This window comes from Branchiostoma floridae, chromosome 14 (genome assembly GCF_000003815.2).
Source record: "Branchiostoma floridae strain S238N-H82 chromosome 14, Bfl_VNyyK, whole genome shotgun sequence".
Lineage (NCBI taxonomy): Eukaryota > Metazoa > Chordata > Leptocardii > Amphioxiformes > Branchiostomatidae > Branchiostoma > Branchiostoma floridae.
Genome location: NC_049992.1, coordinates 20,419,961 through 20,445,917, shown reverse-complemented (window position 1 = coordinate 20,445,917; position 25,957 = coordinate 20,419,961). Strand labels below are relative to the sequence as shown.

At 44.4% G+C, this 25,957-nt stretch overlaps 2 protein-coding genes across 2 annotated transcripts; one reads left to right on the top strand and one right to left on the bottom strand.

Moving 5' to 3' along the window:
* Positions 1 to 8,169: 8,169 nt before the first annotated feature.
* LOC118430238 lies at positions 8,170 to 16,843 on the bottom strand. Its single transcript, XM_035840947.1, has 7 exons — positions 15,144 to 16,843; positions 14,881 to 14,951; positions 11,368 to 11,573; positions 10,193 to 10,462; positions 9,696 to 9,763; positions 9,383 to 9,507; positions 8,170 to 8,928 (listed from the first exon to the last, which is right to left on the bottom strand). The coding sequence occupies exons 1-7, from the start codon at positions 15,964 to 15,966 to the stop codon at positions 8,170 to 8,172; spliced, it is 2,322 nt and encodes a 773-aa protein (XP_035696840.1). The 5' UTR covers positions 15,967 to 16,843.
* On the top strand, positions 16,843 to 25,724 carry LOC118430605. Its single transcript, XM_035841580.1, has 10 exons — positions 16,843 to 17,974; positions 20,222 to 20,387; positions 21,077 to 21,298; positions 21,410 to 21,632; positions 22,114 to 22,237; positions 22,548 to 22,645; positions 23,260 to 23,416; positions 23,779 to 23,976; positions 24,299 to 24,460; positions 25,014 to 25,724. Exons 1-10 carry the CDS (start codon positions 17,273 to 17,275, stop codon positions 25,677 to 25,679), a joined length of 2,718 nt encoding a protein of 905 aa, XP_035697473.1. The 5' UTR covers positions 16,843 to 17,272; the 3' UTR covers positions 25,680 to 25,724.
* Positions 25,725 to 25,957: the final 233 nt, after the last annotated feature.

Genomic DNA, 25,957 nt, shown 5'->3' with positions numbered 1-25,957 from the left:
CAGAACAGAGGAACAGTTAGAATACCAGTTACATTCTTTGCTAAGTAAATATTTGAGGCTATCTGAGTAAGAAAATCTACTCTAGCCATCAACCAGGCAGCTGGCTAAGGACATAAAATTTTTGCTCTAACAGCTGCATGTCTAGCTACATAATATAGTCTGGTAGAATTTGAAACTTCCTGGATTTTGTACTCTGTTACAACAGACTAAGGCTTTGGACAGTTGATGTAAGTACAGTCAAACCTGCCCGAGCGACCACCTCCTCTCAGCGACCACCTGGCCATTTCGACCGCTTTTTCTCGGTCCCGATTTTTTTTCCCATTGACGTAAGCATTAAGCGACCTTTTCTCAACGACCACCTGGCCAACGCGACCGCGACCGGCCAAAATTGGGACCCATAACGACCGGTTTTCATCGATTTTTTATGATAACTATCGCGCTTTTGTGCCGAAATCGGCCAGTTTGCGTCGGATTTTGACTGCCATTACGATGTTATGTTTAGAATAAAGATGGCGGCGGTCAACGGGGCAGTCTACTGTAATATGGGAAGACATTTCGTTGTAAGAAAATCCAAATTTAGTTGTTACAGAAGTTTTTTATCTTTATCATTATAAAGTGAATGAATGCTGAAACGTATATAGTCTAGGAAATATCTGTGTAGCTCATTCCTTTTTAAGAAAGATCTGTGTGAGTGCTTTTGTCCAACCATTGGTCCAACTGCACTGTACATTCATCCGTGGGTAAGTACGCTATCGGGACGTATCGGGCATCTCCGTAGGCATCGTATTCGAAAGGTATTACGTACACCGTAGTTATTTCAGATACGGCGATCAAGAACACAGCGACGCATAAAGGCTTGTACGGTAACTGACAGCATCAAAGGTCCGTTACTGTCTAAAACGTTGGTGTACAAATATTGAGCAGTTCTCTTCTTGTTATGAATAACGTTGACGACTTGCTACCCTCCAGAGAGAAATTGTATAGCCAACTAAATATGTCTATCACTGGTCCATCTAACGATCGTAGACGCAGAAATGCAACATGTACAGCACGTACTTTATTGTCTGGTAGAAATCCGATTTACAGAAAGTAACGTTATATCTTTTTTTAGACTAGAGTAGATCGAGTAGACTGTCTTTTTAACCTCCTTGACTTGAGTAGAGTTTCTCTGGCGCAGGTAGGAATGTCCTGATCCAATTTGTCCGATTTCTGTTCCAGTGTTCTCGCCAGGCCTTTTCAGCATAGCGGGCCGATGATACACTGTAGGCTGGAAAACTGACGCTGTAAAAAGCCCGCTACGCTGTATTTTCACCCAGCGTAGCGGCAAAAAAATGGGGGAAAACTGGAAAAATACCGTAGTAAAAATGTGAAAGCACGTGCCAAGCACGCGCCTCCGCTGTTTCAGGAAGTTTCAGCTCGAAGGGAGGTGTTTTATAGCACCCCGCGTACCGCTATCTCGCAGCCCCCACCCAGGACCGCCCCTTGCGCGGCGTGCGTTCTGTACTGTAAACAGAGAACCGGCACAAAACTAGTAAAAAGTTTCGGTTCAAGTCCGGTTAAAATCGGAACGGCAAGAAACGCTTCTTGGACTTGCACAAAAATAGCACTTGTATACATTCCCTTTTATGTTGCAGTATACTTGTAAATCATCTAAAACCTTCCAAAGATCGAGAAATTTGCGTTGAGAAATGACGAAAAACATCGTGCGTGCATGCAGGCAGCTAGCGGTAATGGCGGCGAAAACATCGTAAAATCTCGCAAAAAATTCTCGCGAGATCTGATGCGTCAGGGGAAGCTAGCGATCTCATTGGTTTAGGATAAACAACAGCAACGACCGCCATTTTTGGCAGGGCAAATTTTACCGTATTTTACCCCGAAAATTTCTGCCGTTTTGGAGATTTTGCGGGCCCAAAACTCATATCAAAAGGAAGCAAAGGTATTCTTGTTGTTTTTACGTCCAACACCTCTTATGTGAACGCATTATTCGTCCGCCGATCGCGAACTTGAAAGTCGGCCGGGGATTCCCCGTGCCGAGCACATGTTTCTGCGTGTTTTGTTCTGTTTACGATGAAAAAAATACGATGAAAACAGAGACTGTCGAAGTTGTTTATCTAGAAAAAGTTGGTGGCAAACCGGACAATATTTATGAGTACTGTTGAGCTGAGTAAAGTTTGTTGTTTATGAGTTTTTAGTTGTCTTTGATGCTTTGACTCAAAGTATCGTTACGTCAAACTGCTACAATTATCGTAGATATGCCCCTAAAAACTGATACAATAAGCCTTCTGAATAGCCTAAAATGCAAGAGCTTCCGGGGGGCTTCACCCCCCTGGGGCCCCCCACCGGGGCTCTGACCCGAACCCCTGCCCTGACGCTGTGAAAAAATCCTGGCGAGAACACTGTGTTCATTTACCGTATTAAAATTCACCAGGCTTACTGATGATTATTACTTACGTTTTTGCGTGCATGTGCGCGTTGGATTTGACATTAAAGACCTCGCTTACTTACTTCTTTGCGTGCGTTTGCTTGCTATTTGCCATTAAACACAATGGAAACCATTTATACTACGCATCGGGCATGTTTTGAGTCGATACTCTTCTCAGCGACCACCTGTCCAAATCGACCGCTTTTCCCCGGTCCCCCGGGTGGTCGTCTTGGGCAGGTTTGACTGTATGTGTAAGCTATACCCCTTCATAAAGTTTATCAAAAAAAGGAAATATGTTTCTGCTTCAATGTACAATTACATTGAAATGCCATTGTCTGACACTGCGAACCTCGAAATGCGTCAAATGGACAATACTGCATCATTTTAAATTGGTTTTGCGTCTTTTGAAAAAGACGCAGCTTAACTGCTTCATTTTTAATTGGTTTTGCGTCTTTTGAAAAAGACGCAGCTAAACTGCTTCATTTCTAATTGGTTCTGCGTCTTCTGAAAAAGGCACAGCTAACTGCGTCATTTTAAATTGGTTTTGCGTCTTCTGTGGTTTATGGACTCTGGCAGCGGTTTATGGACTAAAAAGTGTGACATTTTTGCGTCATTTTTGTTTATGGACCTCCAGGCGGGATAATGGACACCGTCTGTGTGGAATCAGCCACCAATGCGTGCTGAATGACATCGGAGACTAATGACCGTTTACGGGCTATCTGGAGTTCCCTCCCCCCTGTAGTGCGCACGTGGTTTCCCCAGACTCGTCCAAACACGCTTCATTCCGCCGGCTTGCAGTTTAAATCCGACCTTCCCAAAGCATTTGCGTGAGGACGGATAATATTTTCAAAGTACAGTACAGAGTTTGCAATGTGCCATGATTTGGATGAATGAGTTACGATAGCGAAACTCAGATTTAATATGAGCCAGACTTTTCTGACTGCACGCTTTGCACCTACGTGATTCAGGAAGACGGTCTGATTAAGTTATGGACCTCGTGGTGAGTTGTTTGGACACCGCCCGCCTGAAAACTGCGTCAAATGGCTGATGATTGACATCGAGGCGGGACGTCGCAACCAAGGTCCTTGGTCGCAACTAATCATTGTTTACGGACAATCTGGAGAGTCCCCCTTGTCCAAACATGTTATACATGCTTCAATCCGCCGGGAAAACTCACCCGCTTCTTCCCAATACTGTGCGGTGCGAGGATTTAAATGTGTGTTCAATGTAATATGTCATCATTTCTGTTGTTACCGAGAGCCTACTGTTGTGCGCACGTGGTTTCCTCAAACTTGTCCAGCACGTTTCAATCCTAACTCACAATTTTCACCCGCCACCTCTTCCCAATACTGTTCAATACTGTGCACGTGTGCGCTGCTAGGATGAAATGTGGGTCCATTGTAATATGTTATCATTATTCTTGTACGAAAAAGCTATAAAGCTTACGATAACGAGACTTGTTTACTGATCTACCATTCGATTCTCCTTACCTTACATCCCCTGGAGTGCTCGAGTGGTTTCTGCAGTCTTTCTGTGCTGGCTGGGAATTCTTTTCACGGGGAGCTCAAATTACCCGGCGCCTGCATACTTCGCGCCAACGTGTTCGCGCCTAGCGTGTCTCGGGCAGGAAGTCGGCCTGATGAAATTATGGACCTCTAAAGTCGGGCGAGTTTTATGGACACCGTCGGCTTGAAAACCGCGTCAAAGGGCTATTATTATGATAATCTTTATTGCAAATTCATGCCCGAGGGCTAATTGCATACAAAGTAAAGTAGAAGTGGTATACATAAATATACTTAACAAAGAAGGGAAATAATATTTATAGATAAATCAAAAGGAAATAACGTCTAAACTAAATCTATTTCTACATAAGCTATTTGATGGGTTTGACTTCTTTTCCGTAAGCAGTAGGAGATGAATTGCTCAACATTTTCACATATAAAGAGGTCGGACAACTTAATTTAAGCAAGAATATTGATTTCTGTTGGTCGGTAAGCTGAAAAAAGCTTTGGAAATTTTCTATTTTTGGTACATGCTTGTACATCTGCTTGGAGATTAGGCCAGAGCCCGTAGTGGTCACTGACCGGATGTGGGATGCGGTAATTGTTAGCAGGTGTCCTACAGCCTAACATAGCCGACAACGCGATTATAATTTTGGTTTTACACGTTAACTGAATAAACCTGAATTTACTACCATGGAAAAACTTTTATTCTAAGCAGTCCTATCCGTCACAATCATGACAATGATATTACCAGACTCATCTGCCTGCACGCCACAAGGTAAAGACCGAATATTGAAGTCCGCCGCGAGAGCGCCGATCGCAGCGTGATATGATGACTGACCAAAACATAGGTCACACCATGGGGTATGGCCACGCCAGTAGGTTTCAGAATATGTAAGTTTGGCGCGAACATATCGTCATAAGTTAGCCTGTTGTACTTCACTTACCTAGCCTTTAAACAGAAATGCCGTTATCGATTTAATATGTCATAGAATTAGTATAGATCACCGGTACATAGATTTTACAAAACAAACGTGAGGGGTTCGAAATAAAAAGTACTTACGGCGAAATGACTTGAATCTCCCCGCGACTATAACCTCCATGACTAGAGACAAAGTTTCCACGCACGAGTTCCCCGGGAGAAGTGGTTGAAGGGAAGTTGGCTTGACCCACTTACTCGCCGAATTGGTTTCCTTTGTGTGTCCTACTGCGGTTCTGCGGCGCGCTGTAGATTCTCAGGTTGTAGACTGGACAGTAGAGTACCCTCCCCCTCTCCTGTTGTATACAAATACTCCTAGCTGGGACGTACTTTGGAATCACTTCAAAGTTGAACAGGGCTGATCTCCCCCCGTCCTGTTTCCTCGAGTAAAAAAATCCGAACGTCCACTGTCCATTGGAATACTTCTCCGCTTGCCGAGTACGAATTTTCACGGCCGGCCATGCCGTCCCAGACTTGGTGCCTGATAGCTCAGATTCGCGCCAAATTTAACCAAGAACATATGCGAGCATGTTCCATTGGAAGAAACAGCACCCTCGAAGTGGGCGTTGACATACGTTGTTATGCACGATTTGCAATTATATATTTCGCAAAACGATTGTTGGAAGTTGATAACAATGCATGGCAAATTAGTCAAAGCTTTACAAACTAGCGTTAGCAATAGGGTCACAAGTTCATGCTTTCTCCCTTGATCAGAGCGTAATGGTACACCCCAAGCGTTTTGAAATATCGTCTTTATTTCATTTCATATTAAAGTTATCATGAGATTCAACTTCTAGATTTAAATACAATAGACTAGCCCAGACCAAAACGCACAAAAAAATCAAGTCACTTCGATCATAGAGTCGGTCCAGACCAGAATTTTTCTAACCGATTCGACAAACCCAAATACACAGTCCCAATTTGTGAACACACTAAACCACGTTAAACAGCCTCATTACCCACACTTTGGGTACATACTGGCTGCAAAATACACCCGATATTATTATTATAAGATAAGGAGACACAGATTCTGGACTATGTGGTTTCCCCTAGATTATCCAAACACGTTTAAATCCGGTAAAACTCATGATTTGCACCCACCACCTCTTCCTAATAATGTGCGCTGCGAGGATGAAATGTTTTACCGTTGTAATATGCCATTATGGTTGTTGTGATGAGCTAAGCTTCATAAGCTAAACTTACGTTAACGATATTATAATTGTTTACTGATTGCCACCAGGTTCTCCCTACTAGTACATTGCATCCTCCTGTAGTGCGCTGTGGGCTTCCTCGCGTGTCTGCTATCATTTAGATCATTGAAGCCCGGTTACTGTAAATGCAGAAATTTTCAGTGGTTTTATCCTCGCGGTTTTCCGGTTGCAAATTTACCGCGAACTTAAAACTAGCGCGAAATTTTTTCCATGGCAGTAAGAGACTACATAGCATGGTGCTACCGCGAACTTGAAACCACTGCGAACAGTCCTTTTCCCGCTACCGCGAATAAATATATGCATTTACAGTATGCCTACGTTACACATAAACGCCTTTTTGGCTCCCGACTCTCTCCCGACTATATGAACAAATTCGGCTCTGAACGGCAGGTCTGGATTGGGTCGACTGGTAATCGGCGTGGCGTGGTTGGCTTAGGAGTCCTAAGCTTGCGATATCATATATATAATGGACCTGACGCCTAACTGCACAATTCGCACCTACGTGTTTAAGGAAGTCAGCCTGATGAAATTACGGGCCTTGGGGTGCTTGAAAACTGGGTCAAATGGCTGTCACACGGGTTTCAGGTTGATGTTTGGGGACATGATGGTTTGTACACAAGCCAGTACGCTTCTATGTAGTATAAAACTGGCACAGAAAAATCAAGTTCACACCACAAAACTTTTATTACATATTCCGTATTCCCGTCCTGTGACGTATACGTAATGCTACATATTTGAAACAACGGCACCAACAAGTCAGCAGAAATGAAATATTTTCAACACCAACGATTGGAAAGACTGTCACTGGCATTGAAAAAAGAACCATGGCTAAAACAAACTAGAAACAAATATCTCACAGCTTACAAGTGTGATTACAAGAAACTGATAAAACAACGTAAACAGAAGTACAATTCTGACCTTCTTTTGATATTGGAATCATGTAACAAAAACAATACAAAGGAGTTTTGTTCACTTTTAAAACACTGAGTTAGACAAAGAAATAAACGCAAATACTCGCGATCCCAATGATACATCGGAGGAATGGATACACCACAAGTTTTACAAGTTTAATTTTTTATCAATGTCAACACCAAATACCTTAATCAACTAGATGATATTACCTCAAACCCCTTCGATTTCCCATTCACAGCAGGAGAAGTCTTAAATGGTTTCAAATTAATAAAAACGGGAAAAACTTCCGGTATCGACTCAATTTCAAACGAACTGTTGCATGAAGTATAGTGCAAAAAATCTTTGTCAGCCATTAGTGACACTAGTTCAATACTATATTTACTAAAGGTAGCTTTCCTTCCAACTGGAATACAAGCATTCTTAATCCAATGCATAAATCTGGTCATAGATCTAATGTAGACAACTACCGAAGAATAGCAATTTCTATCCAAATTATTCACACTTACTCTAAACAACAGGTTACAAAACATTGCAGATAGTAACACATTACTAAATGACAGTTTGGGATGCGGAAAAGATGTAGAACTTCAGATAATATTTTTCTCCTAAAATTTTGAATATTCAATTTCACAAGGTAAAAAGGTCGAAAATTATTCATATGGTTTATCCCTGCATGGTATATGTAGAAAAAATATCAAAGAATGATATTTGTACGTCATACGACACCTACTACGCGAAATATTTCTTGTAATAGGTGTCGTATGACGTCCAAATATCGTCATAATTATCTAAAGTATATGCCCTACACATCCTGGACACTGGGGCCTTGTTTGCCAGTGAGAAGATAAACCGCTTCTCCACCGGCTCTGGACGTGATCCACTGGCTTTGAAGCGGTTTCTATGTGATTCTTTCCTGAACGAGATGTTGATGATGTTGATGTTGTCAGAAGTGGAACAAATCTCACCCAGGTACCACCCTTCGTTGTAGGCCACTGCTACAAAATCACCAATGTTGAACTGCTGGACGGCGTCCTGCTCCTGCTGGACGGCGTCCTGCTCTTGCGGCACGTCGTTCTGCGTCTGCTGGACGTCGTTCTGCGTCTGCTGGACGCCGTTCTGCGTCTGCTGGACGTCGTTCTGCGTCTACTGGACGTCGTTCTGCGTCTGCTGGACGCCGTTCTGCGTCTGCTGGACGCCGTTCTGCGTCTGCTGGACGTCGTTCTGCGTCTGCTGGACGTCGTTCTGCGTCTGCTGGACGTCGTTCTGCGTCTGCTGGGCGTCGTTCTGCGTCTGCTGGGCGCCGTTCTGCGTCTGCTGGACGTCGTTCTGCGTCTGCTGGACGTCGTTCTGCGTCTGCTGGACGTCGTTCTGCGTCTGCTGGACGTCGTTCTGCGTCTGCTGGACGCCGTTCTGCGTCTGCTGGACGTCGTTCTGCGTCTGCTGGACGTCGTTCTGCGTCTGCTGGACGTCGTTCTGCGTCTGCTGGACGTCGTTCTGCGTCTGCTGGACGCCGTTCTGCGTAAGCTGGACGCCGTTCTGCGTCTGCTGGACGTCGTTCTGCGTCTGCTGGACGTCGTTCTGCGTCTGCTGGGCGTCGTTCTGCGTCTGCTGGGCGCCGTTCTGCGTCTGCTGGGCGCCGTTCTGCGTCTGCTGGACGTCGTTCTGCGTCTGCTGGACGTCGTTCTGCGTCTGCTGGGCGTCGTTCTGCGTCTGCTGGGCGCCGTTCTGCGTCTGCTGGGCGCCGTTCTGCGTCTGCTGGACGTCGTTCTGCGTCTGCTGGACGTCGTTCTGCTCCTGCTCGACGTCGTTCTGCTCCTGCTCGACGTCGTTCTGCTCCTGCTCGACGTCGTTCTGCTCTTTGCCAACAATCTCCTCGATTGGCCATGCGAAAGCATCACCAGACTGGAAAAAACGAATTATCAATTAGGATCAAATCTTATTGGCGTTTGATAAGACAACCAAATTAAAGATGGTATTTTTCTCTCGGAGTAGCCTGCGTAACACCCTCCGTAGTGGCCACTGACTCAGTACTTTCGCTTGCTACCACTTTCGCTTGCTACCGTGGTTAGCAAGCAAAAGTACTGAGCCAGCGGTCACTAGCACTGCGGAGGATAGTACTCAGGCTATGTGCGGAGGGCCTGACCTTTAACATGTTAACAAGTGAGCAAGTGTTTACGAAGCTCTAAAGATCTAATTGGACCTACATGTCATACACACATACTAATATCTACGACTTCCGTGTTAATACGTATATACACCATGTACTACAATATCTACTTGTAGATCGTAAATACAGGGGGCAGAACTACGTATTTGTGCATACTTTGCAGGCTTTCGAAAAGCTTCTGAGTCCCACCTTTAGATTACGCCACTCAGCCTTGCCATCTTCAATTTTCATCGGCAAGGGAAAGTTGTCCTTTTCCTTTTTCTTTGCCAGGGTAAGCGTCGCCATGTTGTAGTGCATCTTGTTGTCCGTATCTCCTGTTTGAACAAAGGTTATGTAAGCATCAATTTCCTACTGCTATGCATATGCTCAAGTTTTCACTTGACAAGACTACTCTATAACGATGTTTTATGGATTTCTCTTCCTGTGTAGAAAGAGAATTTCGTACTGCTACTTATCACAATTTAACTTTCAACATCGGAGAAAAACTTTGCGCTTTACTTACGTGCAAATATGTAGGCCAGCCTGGCAGTGGCGATGCTGCGGCGATCTTTCATGACGTCAACGTCTTTACTGAAAAGAAATCACACATTTCATGAATATCTACTAGTTCAAAAGGCTACGATGATGTCACCACGTCCTGGCTACTTTTTTTTGTTTTACTTCCTAGCCAACGTGCAGGCGGCAAAATCTAGGAGAGCGCATGCTGTGCTAAATTTTGCAGTGTGTTTGCTGGTATATCAAAGTGAACAATATCTTAAACGTTGAGTTACTAATCACAATCTTTAAGTAACCGAGAATTAAGGCACACGTCTCCATAGACAAAACTGCTTATCTACATTGAGACGACTTTATAAGCTATAATTAATGTGTTAAAGCAGAGCTGTAAATGATGACTAGTTTTTCGTCTTTTACATAATGAAAATCTTGCACGTAATCAAAGCTACCGTTTTATATTCGATTACAAATATTGTTCTATTGGAATAATTTTGCAGTGATTACTTTACAAGACTTAGCGGGGCCGGGGGTCGGGCTGGCTCTCCGGGGAGTGGTCTGGCTCCTCCACGAGCCGCTCCCCTGGCTCCTCCCGCTCCACGAGCCGCTCCCCTGGCTCCTCCCGCTCCACGAGCCGCTCCCCTGGCTCCTCCCGCTCCACGAGCCGCTCCCCTGGCTCCTCCCGCTCCACGAGCCGCTCCCCTGGCTCCTCCCGCTCCACGAGCCGCTCCCCTAGCTCCTCCCGCTCCACGAGCCGCTCCCCTGACTCCTCCATTCCTAAGAAATAAAGACGAAATTAGAAATGGCTTGCTATTGTAATTACAAATGTATATTGAAATATCTATTCTAGGTGAATGTGACGTGTTTTTAGTCAACGAAAAAAGGGTACAAAAACCTCGACGAGACCAGATTACTTTCTTTAAATACTTAGAAGTGCATGTATCCGTTTTATTTTTTCATTGATACATTTATCTAAAGCCTATAGGGAAGCCGGGCATTGTATTCTTATCGCCTCTGTCAAAGTGATCAGTCAGCGGGTTCAAAATGACATTTATGGCAGTAATACGTCCGTTTTTTTTCCATCAGCGGGCGATTTTAGGAGTCGACCCATGCTGGCTGACTCACACCGAAACCTGATCTTTGACGTCGCAGAACTTTGAGGTGTGGTGTCACAAATCGGATGACGTATGCCCATCAGGCGTATTCTCCGAACAGAGGTTTGGTCGCTGGGATTAGAAATAGTGGCCGACCCAACCTCTGCTTGGAGAATATGTCAGGTGGGCGAGTTTTGCCCGACTCACGTATGATTGCAGATGTTGATTTTCTTTCAACTAGCGTGTACATTTTGGCTACCGTGGAAGCATGTGGACACAATTCCTTTTTCTGTGATCACTTCCACTGATGGGGTTAAGATTTCGACAACTATGACACCAAAATTTATTGGACTATTGCCTTTCTACGTTTTGTCTTACTCGGTCCGCGTGAAAGGGGCGGTGGGACGTTCATTGTCAAATTCGCCCGAGCCTCGGTCAATGTAACCGGGTCAACTTTGACTGAGGCGAAAAGTAAACGATTTTAAAATCGGCCAGCGATCAAGACATTTGCAACAAGTACGACCGAAGTTAGTTGATAATGTGACAGGGGTTGATCGATTTATCAACTTGAACTTGAACAATGCATACCTTTTCCTCTCTTCACGGTAGCGCTTAGTCTGCCCGTTCCGTCTAAAAGAGTAGGCTATTTTCTCCCTCGCCTCCAGGGTGTCCTGTACTGCGGGGAGATCCCTCAGTACTTGGCGGACAACCTGTTTGATACGCCAGGCATCCCGCTTTACTCCATCGACTAACTCCCCTGGTGCTATTTCCTTCCATGTGTTACGGCACATCGTCTGTAAATTTCAAAATATATCGTTAGAGTGAAATGATAGAATGCTACGAAATTGGCATGGAATGTGCTACTAAGAATTAGCAAGCTGGCGGTAGTGCACATCTGGACTTAGATTAACGTTTCAATTGTGACAGGGTAAGTCGTCAGGATGTACAATAGCAATGGAACTAGTTGTTCTTTTCAGTCTTCCCAATGGAATGAAGTACAGTATGTATTCTCTGTCACCGAGAATTAATCATATACATTTAGGGTACTTTTTGTAAAGGCCGCCTAGCGTAACGTCCATCTTAGGTCCCCCTACCTGTGGCACTGTGGATCACAGCGCAGCATACAACTTTACAAGTGGTCGTAGGCCTTTTTGATTTGGCCACAGATCGAGCGCAAATCGCTGTGCAAAGCTACAGTTATTGTGGGAAATAGCGGGATACTTATACATGTATTGTCTTTGAACGAAGGAAAGAAATGCCCTAAACGCAACTCCCCACCCTAGAAGAAGCTCCTCCCGAGAACCATCAAATTCTCATTAACGGTAATCATTTTCAGCGCGGGATCATTACACATCCGGTCGGTGCATAGCGGCATTCATGATCACCGGCTGCACCCATCCCCGCTGACTTTTATGTTCAGCTGACGCGCCAGTATGATAGCATCATAACGCATTGTTCCATGGAACACTTGACAAAAAAAATCCAAAGAAGAACAAGGTATATGAAATAAAACACATGTGCTTTAATGTAAAATATCCTCCATGTCATATGAGTCGTTTCCAACAACAACAACAAGGTTCGCGGTTGAGATCCAAGTAACAGGGACTTCATATTTGTGATCCGTTCTTTTACTGTTCTTTAGTGGTTTGTGATTCGTTATTTTACTGTTCTTTAGTGGTAATGAAGAATGGAGTCAACAGAGACGAGATCAAAGGCGAAATTATGTTATGACGGGTAATGCGTCGTGACGATGTTTCTAACAAGCATGACGCTCTCGACTGTTTTATTCGACTGGTATATAGGCTTTCTCTGAGACGCCACAATAACGATGCATTACAGCATTATATTTACGTACAGGAGTGGATTGGAATAAGAGAAGCTGGGGCTATGTTGGGTGGGATTTGGTATGATAAGGTCGTGGCGGTTATATCGGTGGCAAGAGCATTTTTCCGCGGCCCCCAAAAAAAAACACGGTGCGGTATTAACAGCTACACGAATATCCGAGATGCTAATGTTTTTATGAGCGGTCACGTAATGTCCAGGACAAGCTCAGTGAGCCGCGCAGCCGGTCCCAGTGGGAGGTTCACTCCAGACGGCGCCAAAATACAAAGCTGACAGCAACACAACGTAACAGAAGAAACGAACTGGTACATGAAATTTCCACTCAAGAAATATAGTAAAAGTCCTTTAATCGTTCCAAACGTACTATACGCCTTCATTTATAAAGAAAAACATTAAACGGACGTTAGAATTTCGGCGTTTCGAACATATAATCTGAAAGTAAACATCTCTCACTACGTTTGGATGCGCTGAAGGAAAGCACAACACCACACGTGATCAGCCATTTTTTGTTTAGAATCGTACGTTTCTTGCAGTTTGTGTCCGATTTTCGATCCGCTATTTCTTAATTTCTTGTAACAGCGAGACGACGACAACAAGTCGATGTTCGCGGACCTAAAGTAATGGGATACACTGATAACATAAGGACTTTAGCCAAGCCAGTAGCAATGACAAAACGACTTGACATCTTTTCCTTCCGGGGCCTCGACAGTGGCCCGCAACAGAGGTTCTCGCAGCTCAAATTCCCACAGACTTCTCGAAAGATACGACGAACTTTTTCGTCTGTGGTTCAAACTGGCCAAATCAACGGTTCGCGCAGTGACTCGTATCATGACTTCCTGTAACGGTCACCCAGCTGACACGCTTGCCGGGGCACGAGCCGGCAAGCCGGACGGAGGGCAATTTAGGCAATTGACACCTCCTCGGCAAGCACAATTTGATTAGGCAACAATTAGATGTTAATAGCCTTTCTTGCAGCCGAATGAAGCCAGATTTTACGGTAAGTTTGATACTATACATTACGCACCGTCGATCTGGTTGGAGATTATATTGGTAGGCTTTGAAACGAATTAGCAGCCTTCTTTTGATCTACTTGAAGATTAGCTCACGCATGTGACAGGGTGGGCCGAGCCACGAGCCTACACCAGCTAGCCTGCGCTGGGCGGGTGCCATGGGGCTCTAAACTGGTTAGTACTACTGTAAATGCAGATACTTTCGCGGTGGTTTAATGTTCGCGGCTTTCGCAGTGGCCGCTTCACCACGAACTTAAATCCACTGCAAACATTTTCCATAGCAGTAATACACTACAGTGTATGGTGTGAAAGTTCCTTTTCCCGCTACCGCGAAATCAAATCCCCGCAAACTTAAACGTTACATTTGGAGTCGGACCGCTCGGCCTCCCCACGATGGCTCTCTGTCCCTCAAGACCATCTGGAGCAAACCAAAGGTTAATTGACCTTAGATAAGTACCGAAATACACCCGAAGACCCTGCGAAGACCGGCGAACCCTTTCCCGAGTGAGGCCGAAGAATGCCGAAGCATGTCGAAGTTCGAGCGGTCCGTAATGTGACCGCAACAATTCCAAACATACCACCCGTGGCCAATCCGTACGCTGAATACCCAAATGCAATCTTCAAGACTGACACAAAAACTTCTTTCTTCCGTCGAACTGTGAAACAGTTTACCCACTTTCTGACAGACTTCATATGCTGCCCATAGGTCAGTGGCTTAGCGGTGCAGTTTCTAGTGGTACCCGGCATGAAACTACGCTACCTAGTTGTGTGTGCCTGGCAACCATATGGGTGTTTTAGGCGAAACTCCCACAGTGATAAGTGCCGGTCACAGTTGTGGTACACTGCGTCCCATATGATGCTTTCACTTTGGACAACTTGTTCAAAGTAACCTCCATGATTGCACTAATCTCCATTTGGAAATAAAATTGTATCGCTTTCTAATTGACGAGAGTTGATTCTTTTCTCGTTTTGGAAAATGTTTCGACTTTCAGGTACCAGTGAAGAGACTATTGTAAAATTAGGGTCCTGGAGAGCCTGCACAACATGTACATGAAGACCACAAACGATCTTACACTAACAAAGAAACAAGTTAGTCAGTATCAAAACGTCACTTTGCTGAATTTTGAATATCTAATTTACCATTGGCCATCGACCGGACCACTTACCGTTGAATGCTTCACAGCAACTCTTATCAATACAATACAGTTTTTAACCCAAAATTTGAAGTCTGAAAGTTACAAGTACTTACATTTAAGATATTCCTGTTGTCACTGTCCTTCTTGAGCCACTCATCTAGTGGAATGGGGTTCTGTACCGGGTCTAAAATAGAAACAGCCAAAAAAAAAAACTGTAACCTTATGCACATGGACATAAGTATGGACTAACGGAGCAGGGCGAACATGGCAATTATTCAAGAAAACCAACAGTTATGCATGTACCTCTTCTCACACTGTGACAGTGTATAATTGTCTCTGTTTTGGCTAAAATATTATAGAATCTCGGCACTATTACCTCTCGCTGGTGCTGGTGTGCTAGTTCTCGGTGGATTTTCGGCAAACGTTGTCGATTGGCTCCAGTCTATGGACCCCGCGTGCTGCCCGACAAACGCGGCGGAATCCGGCGGCATGTCCCGCCGCTCGTCGAAGCTCTGGTCCCTGTCCGCTGGTCGCTGCCCTCCATACCCGGCGGGATCCGGCGGCATGTCCCGCCGCTCGTCGAAGCTCTGGTCCCTGTCCGCTGGTCGCATCCCTATGGAGTATGGACCCGGCGTGGACCCGGCGGGATCCAGGGGCATGCCCCACCGCTCGTCGAAGGTCTGGTTCCTCCTGTCGGCCGGTCGCATCCCTCCATACCCGGCGGGATCCAGGGGCATGCCCCACCGCTCGTCGAAGGTCTGGTTCCTCCTGTCGGCCGGTCGCATCCCTCCATACCCGGCGGGATCCAGGGGCATGCCCCACCGCTCGTCGAAGGTCTGGTTCCTCCTGTCGGCCGGTCGCATCCCTCCATACCCGGCGGGATCCAGGGGCATGCCCCACCGCTCGTCGAAGGTCTGGTTCCTCCTGTCGGCCGGTCGCATCCCTCCATACCCGGCGGGATCCAGGGGCATGCCCCACCGCTCGTCGAAGGTCTGGTTCCTCCTGTCGGCCGGTCGCATCCCTCCATACCCGGCGCGATCCAGGGGCATGCCCCACCGCTCGTCGAAGGTCTGGTTCCTCCTGTCGGCCGGTCGCATCCCTCCATACCCGGCGGGATCCGGCGGCATGCCCCACCGCTCGTCGAAGCTCTGGTCGTCTTCAAAAGACAGGCTTCTGCCCCAGTCGGTGGTAGACTCCATCACTCGACCTTTCTCCTGCGGAACTTGGCTAAAATGGCGCGTTTCTGGTCAAAATTGGCGGGTTGGAGTATGCGCCTGCGCAATGTATTCCACGTACAACGACCAATCAACAACTTCCGTTCTGCTACGGACATGGCCTATGTTACTAATTGGTGACGATTAGTAAGTCTTGTGGCATTCCATCGCGGACAGACAAACTCAAACATAATCAAGGATATCATCCAATCGTGACATTCTACGGGATGACTCCTTGTAAAGATGGACGCAAAGTTTTTCAGAATCTGAAGATAGACTACAAATGACTATTAACTCAATTTTGATATATTTGTTAGCGCACTCAGTAAGTTTGTGTTTAGCATGTCATATATATATATATATATATATATATATATATATATATATATATATATATATATATATATATATATATAGGCCAGCGAATATTTAAAACAATATTAGTGGCGCACTGTACTTGTAGAATTAGGGCATGGCGACATTTGAACAGCTGAGTAGACGAACGATGTACGGAATAACAATAGTCTGATAACGTTCAGTTCTGGGAATGTCCAGCTTGTGGGCAGAGCGTGTTTGTCGAATGATTTTGAGAATGATTTTGCATGCTTAAGAGTTATAGTTGCACGTCTGGAATTGAAACATCGTTTTAAAATGTATCAAGAATCCACGACGCTTTCATTCCTAAATTAGTGTTTATTTATCCAAGCCTTGTACCCCATTGTGAAAACTAGCTGTAGCCTCCGTTGTCATCTGTTCTAAGGAAAACCTTTTGAAGTTTTGTTATGATACGTGCGATGGTGCAAATTCTTCTGTTGGGAGTTGGTGATTCACTACAAATCACCCGGATGGAGGCCTGGCGACATCTATCTCGTATCAGCCACATGGTGATCTACTGTACATCATTCACCCGGACGGGAGACCTGGCGCATCCCCGTCTTGTACTTGTAGCTGTAAAAGTACATGTCACCCCGTAAGGGGCGTTGTAACCCCGACGATATGTCGACCGTGATGATGTATAGACACACAAACACACGTATCAGTTTTCTACCAACTCTCCGGGTTTTTGTCATAGTTTCTCCCAAATTCTAGTAGCCTGGGTATCATCCTGGGATCACATACTCCCAAGTGCTTACTCAGGCTATAATACCCAACCCACCGCCCGCTCAGTCCCCAGAGAGGTTATGCCTGAAAAAACAAATTTTAATTAACTCAAGAAGTTGTCCTCAAAATATACCAGTCGTGCTAAGAGCCTGTCTCGTGCGGAGGTGTCGTGGTCAATCACGATGTGGCCATGGCCACACGTACGCCGAAAACTCACAAATGTGAGTGTGGCCGACCGCGATGTGCCGACAACGGTGTTTGTATCAAAACAAAACGTCGGCACATGGTGGAAAAAGAAGAATATCGCCGATCAAAGAAGCGGCTTGGGGAGAAGCCTCCAATTGCTGTGTTCTTAGAGGACGACAAGGACCCGAGGAATGAACCCATAATCTGCGACGGGTCCTCGCTGTGGCCTACACTTGGCTTCGTTTGTGCGGTGATGAAACTGAGGGCCGACAACCCTGGAATGTCCCAGGAATGTGTGACTCAGGTGCTCCAACTATATAAGAGAGTACTGGATGACAATAACATCCCAAACAGAATCCCCCACTCCTTCAAGGACGCCAAGTCAAAACTGAACGATCTTTTGCCGCGTTGCGAAACGTACGATGTGTGCCAGAATGACTGCACAATATATTTCGGGGAAAATGTGTACGAAACCACCTGCCCCACGTGTAAAGAACCACGGTTTGACGGGAATGGAAAGGCGAAAAAGGAGTTCTACTACTTTCCGCTGATAGAAACAGTAAAATCCCTTTACGGCGTACCAAAGCTGGCCCAAATGCTACAGCAGCACGCATCCTTCCTTGAAGAGGACGTCCCGCGGTTCGTTGCGGACATTAGGGAGACAGCAATCTGGAAACATCTGTACAGCGCGGACGGCTTATTTGAGGTATGTTTGCTAGAGTTTTATAGATGTTACTGTTTCAGATTTAGGTTGCGAAATGGCAACTTTTCGGCCCGACTTAAACAATCTTTGTCACCAGTAGACTGACTACAAGCGGTGGAGGGGGGGTTGGAGGGGAGGGGGGGTTTGGGGTCGGTGGCTACATTTGATCTTGTGTTTTTGTCATTGGAAAGTCCATATGAGTTTGGCATTGATATACTCCCTAAGTTTCTGGATAAGAAGTTGTTTCTTTTTCACTTTGACTCACTGCTGTGCGGATTGGTAATGGAATAAAAAAACTTTTTTTTTCGGCCACTATGTTCAGGATACTGTAGTGCATGTAACTCCAGACTATAACGAAGATGCTTATGTATTATGAACTACCTACCGCCGGTAGAGCCCAGTCTTTCCAAAGATTTCTGTCGGGCCCTGTCGGATGTTACTGATATCTTTACAGCGGCTGTTTTACGGTTCTATGTTTCCCTAGAACTAGAAGTGAAATCGATGGGTGACGAAATCTCTATGTTCCGAAATCTCTTTGTTCCGAAATCTCTATGTTCCGAAACTCCAATATAAATGCTTCCTGTTACGAAAGTGTTCCTCCAACACACTGGGCACAGGCAGCGGCCGAAGGAGGCGACCGTTCGGAGAGGAAACAGATTGGCTCCATTTGTAATGGCCTCGCACCAGTTTGATAGCATCATAACGAAAATTTCAGTACAGTTCCTGACGAGGAAACAAAAAGATACACTCATGTTGATATTTGCATATAAAGTAAAAATTATCTTGAAATATATTTGCGACTGTCTGGGTCATCGTATAATGCATTATACACCAGAACAGGTACATGTAATAGTTTACGGTTACATGCGGATAGCAAATGTGTTTTAGAGTAGAGAAGAGTAGAGTAGAATAGGGTAGAGTTTTAATAGACATGAAGAAGAGTCTCAGAAGAAATTTGCGATTGAGTTCAAACTCTGTTTCAGATTAACAGAGTTCAAAACCTACGCAATGGCACAAGAGGAGAGTATTAAAACAAGGTATATGATCTAAAACTAGAAATTGAATGTTTTAGCTCCGGGTGGCCCACGCTCGCGACCGTCATATTCGGGTCGGCGTTCAGGACGGGTATCAGAAACTACTATGTCTTCGTGAGGATAGGCTTGAATACGACTCATTTTATGTGTACACACATTTAAGACTGTACGTACTTCGGAACATAGAGATTTCGGAACATATGCATGTGTAACCATCGCGCCATGATGTCTCTTATTTTGGTCATAAGTAAGTCCGCTTACAAAATAACCCACGACCGAAACCTATGCGCGGAGTTTGTGTGCCTGAGTATTCTTACAATTCGTGCGAATCTTTACTAGAATGTATTTGTATGTGCATATTATTTTTATCTTCAGAGATATGCAAAAACATAAAAATACTTAATCAATGTAACGCCTTATCGCACATCTGCGACAGAGATCATTTGATATTAAATACTTTCGGCACATTTTCCCGGCTCATAGCGACTTGAAATCTGACCGAAGACAGTTCAAATCTACTCGAGCTCAACGGAAGATGACTACCTGTATGAAGTGCGTGGTCACGACGTCGTGCGATTTTGATGCCGTAGAATTTCAGGCAAGCTGTGTCAGAAATGTCCGCCGACTCGAATGATGTAGGGCACTTGTATGGCTGTATAAAAATGGATACGTCAGTCTTCCTCTAAAATAAAGATGCTTTCTGGTCGAATTCACAGCAGGGGATTGCAAGCCCTGAAGTGCACCCAATTAATTATTCATCTCTCGCAACATCACTGTACTTCTGCTTGCTGTAGTCTGTCACATCTTTATGTGCGTATCATGCATGAATGATGATAAATGAAGATGTTATTGGTTTCGTATCTACAGTTCTTTGTTTAAGGTAAAGTTTGTGACCGAACACGTATTTTCCGGGCTGCACAGCAGTAGGTCAATGAGACTTCTTTCCCGCTAACTCCCCCCCCCCCTCCACGTCTCGGAACAAGGCCGAAAAGACCCAAGTGTCCATTTCTTGTTTCCGCCATCTTGTGTGGGCCAGTGAGCGTGCGTGCTGCACACTAATTACTGGCAGACCCGAATCCTGTAGCTTCTCGACGTCGGACCTAATATAGCCTGTCCCTATGGGGGATTAGGGGGTCAGATAGTAGTACACACTAAAGACAGGCAATATTTGTTTCCATGCAATATTTCAATATTTGTCTTTGATTTTTTGTTTCAGGGAGAAGCAAGATCTTTGGCCTTTGGGTACAGCACAGATGGGGGAGAGCCAAATGATCACCTTGGCATACCTTGTTCCATTTGGCCCTTGTGCTTTAAGATTTTCAACTTGGACCCAGAGGTTAGAGATAAGGTCGGGCTCCTGCTACTCTTGGGCATGACAAAAGGTAAGTCTCTTTTTCATTTGGCTTTGGTATAACCAAGGAGGTTGCTTGGTATAACCTTCCTTTGCGTGTAGGTATAAATCACGCCCCTGCCGACTAGGCGGGATATATCGAAATGCCCTGTGTGGTGTCATCCTAGTTTATTGGGTCCATCGTCTGTGCAGGCCAAACTAAATTGTTCACGCATGCACGAAAATGAAGATGGATTTGATGACAGTTGGATGTTAATACGTTTTGCGCCTCGGGAACGGCCTTGTCATGAAAACAGGGCTGTCAGCAAACATAACGATATTTTCGCGAGTACAAAACAAATTACAATTTCTGCCAGCGTTTCCTCTACCTTTCAGGTTTACTACTTGTTAAATCTACAAACTTATCCTTTGGAGTATACGAATGGTAATTAATCCCTATTCCCCGATAGGGAAAGTAAGCAGCATTGACAAAAATGAGTAAAAGTTAAAAACTGTAATATATCGGCATAGTTGTCAGTAAGCTCAAATATACAACGTCGACCGAATCGTGAAATGATGAAGATATTATCATCACGTTCATAACTCAAGTAACGCGTTTTAGAACCTGTTGTTGTTATTGCTTGTAACAGATACAATACATTGTGTTCACTCACCATTACAGAGCCCTTCTCGGTGTATCTGTAGATCCGCCACTAATCATTTTGTGTTATTTGCTTACAGGACCAAAGGCACCACACACCATGAACGCCCTCCACGAGCCCATGGTAGCCGACATCCTGACACTACTAGAAGGGGTTGAGGTATGGGACTCGTGGAGGCAGGAGTTCTTCATGCTCAAAGGGGACGTCCAGTCATACGAATTTGACTGGCCGGCTAGAAGCAAAGCAACCAACCACCAAGGCCACAGAGCAACATCTGGTTGCCCCATGTGCTTCCAGGAGGGTACGTTCATGCAAAAATTATCTTGCTTGTGTCAGTGGTATTTTTCTTACATAGGTTTGAATTATTTAAACACTTCAATTTTGTAATGTCATAATTTTCCCTCCATTTCAGCAATATACGACAAACAAGCCAGGGTGTCAACTTTTACTGACAGCCGGCGGCATCTGCCAATGCACCACCACCTGCGTTTCGACCGAGAAAACTTTCCGGGTAAGGAGGAAGAACATCGGGGCCCACCACATCTGAAAACAGACATGAATGTTTATGGACGGGCAGTGGACGACCTGGGCGATGAGATCAGCCAGAAGAAAAGTGCAGGGAACAAAGTCGCTAGGTATGATATCGTACGCAATGAGCTATTCACATTGCTGTGTCTAAATACTACAGATTTCAAGAAACTCAATACCAGAAGTAGATTTGACCATATCTTTAGATTCGACAGCTTTTATAATGCTGAGATAGCTTTGTAATTAGAAAAGAAAATGGTACTCACGTCTATTCCCACCTGATTGTTAAAAGTTTTTTTATCCAATATTGTTTAGTCTGTAGAATTTAAAGATTTACTCTGTATCCCTATTTTGTGGTTTTTAGTTGACCAGTCATTGTACACATTGTCATGTCAATGAAGCTTATGCAGTATGTGTAATTAGATCTATGAAAGTCTTCATCAATATGTATTATGACAACTGATAAAACCCAACTTCATCAATTGCACAGATGTCTCTACGCGATTAGGCAATAATATGTTTGCAACACAAATGCAACGTTTCCTGATAATTCACTTTGTGATTTGTGATTGCATTTTTCATTCAAAGGTACATTACAAGAGCGAGGAGTGAAATCACGTCGATGACTGGGAAGACCGGACTAGAGAAACTTGCGGACATTCCCACATATTCCATTAGCAGAGTGCATGTGGACTACATGCATACAGGCAAGGTATGCCTTCACTTATACTTTTAGTTGTGTACAGTTGACAATATTGCGTGATATAGACACCTGTTTATACCTACAGCATATCACCAGATTCTAGCGATATGCTATAGGTTTCAGCTAGGTGTCTATATAAATTATAAGCAGGCTAGATACTGTGAAAGTTATGGGAAAGGAATTTCTTTAGGTAATGTAAACGACGCCACGTTTATCAGGTGCCATCGTGTGGAAAAACTGTTATGAAGCCAGGAGTTTTGTCTATTACACGAATGAATTACATTTGTAGCCTGACGAATATTTAACAATTTCTTTACAGAACATAGCACACTCCATGTTTGAAGTGCTCACAGGAAGCAAACAAAACTTCGAGGCGATCGTCCAGATGGAGAAGTCAATGGGACGTTTTAACTGCAGGTAGATGTGAAAAACTTTAAATGTTATCTGTATAAGTACAGATTAGCCATTAATGCCCTTCAGCTTTAAAAAATGCAGTGACAGATGCTTATGTATGTATTGCCTGAATGTTGCCTGCGTATTAACCTTTCGCTTACCGGGAGTATGGTAGCCCCAGTAAGCTATCTATGATAACTACGCCGAATTGACCGCTACACCAAAACCCCACATATTGTTTTCAAAAACCTCTTTTTGGAAACTGGTCACTGATAAGGTCTATCATATAATCGTTCTGGAAAATAACGTGTATTGATTCCTGGATCCTGGGCTAATGTTACTCTCCAAGCAGAGATTGAATCGCACAGATATAGTAGTAGTCGGAAAAATTACACGGGCGCTCTTCTTACGTAAGAAGAGCGCCCGTGTAATTTTTCTAAATACTACTGTATCTGTGCGATTCAATCTCTGCTTGGAGAGTAGGCTGATGTAATGTGCTTATGTGTACAAGTGGTGATGAAATAGCCAACAATAAAAGTTTTCTTGAATATATACTGGGTTTCAGTTTACCGTTTTCAGTTTTCAGATTATCAGCATAGATAGACTCAAATTGATTCAAATATTATTCTCTCTTTTAGTTCAGACAGCAGAACACAAGTGTATCAGCTGAGCAAGGAGCAGATCGCAGAGGCCGACAGGAGGCTGCTCACTGTGAAAGTCCCGATCGGCTATGATTTCAAGATCCGAGCCATGTTCAAGAAGGCCATTGGGACAAAATCCATTGAGTGGATTAAGGTAAGTGTAAGTGCCTTGTGTAATTGTGGAACTCTTGTTTTGCTATAGCAATACGCAGTCTACTGATGACTGGTGTCAAGGCTACGGTTTAGACAAAACGAGAAAATAGTCGCATCATCCATTTAGCTAACGGTCACATGTATGGGGGGCACTAGATGCTAGCTTCAAGCATCATATCTATGTGAGTGTATGTATTAATAGTGTTCTTGGTCAAGAACTCGAGCTGTAGCAAAGTTGCATTGCAATGCATGTGCTTGAGATAGCATGCTGATTAACCTTGATGATTACTGATGTACCTACTGTAAACACCTAATGTGTGATTTTGACAATTCATATGTCATTGTTTTTTTGTCGCTTTACAGTTTTTCACAGAGGGCTTATGCATCTTTGCTACACGGGACATGCTGCCTCCTGCGCAGAGTGGCACTCTAAGCAGGCTCTGTCATACACTACAGGCCATTGGCTCCCCTGTAGTAGACATGGAATCGCTTCCAGCATTGGATCTCCAAGTCCACGAAACCTTCAGTCTACTGGAGAGGGATTTCCCCATTGGCTTCAGGGTTAGTATTGTCAAGATTTAATGATGAGTATAAGAGGAAAATCATACTTCACATCATAGCCCACATACTGAAAATGTAACATCATTCAGGTGATGCATGGCCTATGGATATCTAATTACTAACTTAAAAATATATTTCAGTAAATAAACGTAAAATATGTGCAAACCTAGCAATTGTATTAAGACTTATATGACTAGCTCTTCCTAGCAAATTGCGACCGTCAACATTAGATTATTTGCAACTGTCCTATGGCATATTTATCAATGAACCACAAGGTTTTGCAATTTTTTTAAATTTCTTGATACTATATTTTGTTTTGCAGACTTTAATGTGGCATCTACCACATCACATGGTCCAGATCGTTAAGGAATACGGACCTATCACTGGACTGTGGCTCACTCCTTTCGAGCGTTACATGAAGGTCCACTTGTCCAGGATGACGAGTAGGAGCCATCCATCCAAGTCTTCTATTGAAGCGCACAAGGTAACGACACATATCTCACTGGCTTGAGTATATTACTTTATGACCCAGACCAATTACATTCATTGATGACATCAGTTGGAGACCGGAATATTTTATACCAGGAGTCCAAAAATACCAGATGCCCTGTTTTTCAAATACATATGTTAAGAAACGCATTTTGTTATTTTTTTACAGGAATCAAAGGCAGAACAGTCTATTGCTATATGATTTCTTCTTTGCTTTGTAGAAAAAGAAAAAGAGAACTGGCATGGTTTTATGGAAATGTTTACACAATTGGATAGATTTATTTAGAGGTTTTGAACGTAACTACAAAAACATTACAGCGTTCTATTTTCTCCAATGTTTCCTACTGTGTCGTTTTAAGGGAAAATCACATCAAGGATACCAATGGATCAGAGAATTCGTACATTTGAGCAAAACTTAAAATGATATATGGTTTTGTGAAATTTGTTGTCCACTTTTCTTGTAATAAAAAAAAGAAGTAAAACCTTGACGTAAGGTGCAGTTTTGCTATGTTTGCCATATTTCAACCACTTTTGTTGTTACATTACAGGTCAGCTTTCTCTGCAGACTCATGGAGTTTGCTGGCAAGATGCCCACCTTACCAGACCACTTTGAAAGCGGCGACCCATCAGAGCTTACAGAGGAATGTGAAGAGGAGCAGGGAGAAGAGGAGGATGCGGGTCTTTCAGTAGCTGAAACATCTGCTACCACACTTCACCACCTGAAGGGCACCATACCCCTTCCGGTACTGGTAGAGCTAGACAGAGAACAGCATTGCTATATGGTCACCTATGTGGCAGAGAACTCTGGGGTCCCTGTGAACCCCAATGACACTAGCGCATGGAAGTACTTCGCAGCTACGTCCCGGCATCCCAGAACAAAGCGCCTACAAGAGTACCGCTGTGAGGAGATTGAGGCCAAAACATCTGCCAAAAGCATCTCCTCAGTTGTAGGCGTAGTAGACCAAGATTGTGTCTACTTTGGCCGAATCCAGTACTTCGTGTTATTCGGCCAACACGAAGTGCCATACATTAAGTGGTACGGCAGGGGGGAAAGGGATGCCGGGACAAAGCTGTGGACCGTCCAGCTATCTGGTACTCCGCCATGCTGGAAGGTCAACCCATTCAAACCCTTCCACAAGATAACCAAGCCTTTGGTTCATGCCACTGAAGATAACAAACTGTTCATACTGGACTGCCATGACATTGACTTATAGATAACTTTGTAACACTACGCCCCCCCCCCCCCGTACCTGTACCACCCTCCTGCCGGGCAAAATATTAATAAAAAAAATACCCTGCACCGCCAGCCAACGAGTAGGAACTTTTTCTTCCTGCTCACGGTATATATCTGCCAAACTAAATTTATATACCGCGAGCAGGAAAAAAGTTCCTGCTCGTTGGCTGGCGGTGCAGGGTATTTTTTTATTTATATTGTGCCCGGCAGGAGGGTGGTACAGGTACAGAGTAGGGGGTAGTACTGTTACAAAGGTAT

Coding starts and splice junctions, on each gene's coding strand:
- LOC118430238 (XM_035840947.1), bottom strand. CDS start 15,966: ATGGAGTCTACCACCGACTGGGGCAGAAGCCTGTCTTTTGAAGACGAC. Junction 9,508..9,695: donor GCTGGCCTACATATTTGCAC/GTAAGTAAAGCG, acceptor TTGTTCAAACAG/GAGATACGGACAACAAGATG. Junction 8,929..9,382: donor CTGAGTGGCGTAATCTAAAG/GTGGGACTCAGA, acceptor CGTTTTTTCCAG/TCTGGTGATGCTTTCGCATG.
- LOC118430605 (XM_035841580.1), top strand. CDS start 17,273: ATGGCCACACGTACGCCGAAAACTCACAAATGTGAGTGTGGCCGACCG. Junction 21,633..22,113: donor GCAGGGAACAAAGTCGCTAG/GTATGATATCGT, acceptor TTTCATTCAAAG/GTACATTACAAGAGCGAGGA. Junction 24,461..25,013: donor CTTCTATTGAAGCGCACAAG/GTAACGACACAT, acceptor GTTACATTACAG/GTCAGCTTTCTCTGCAGACT.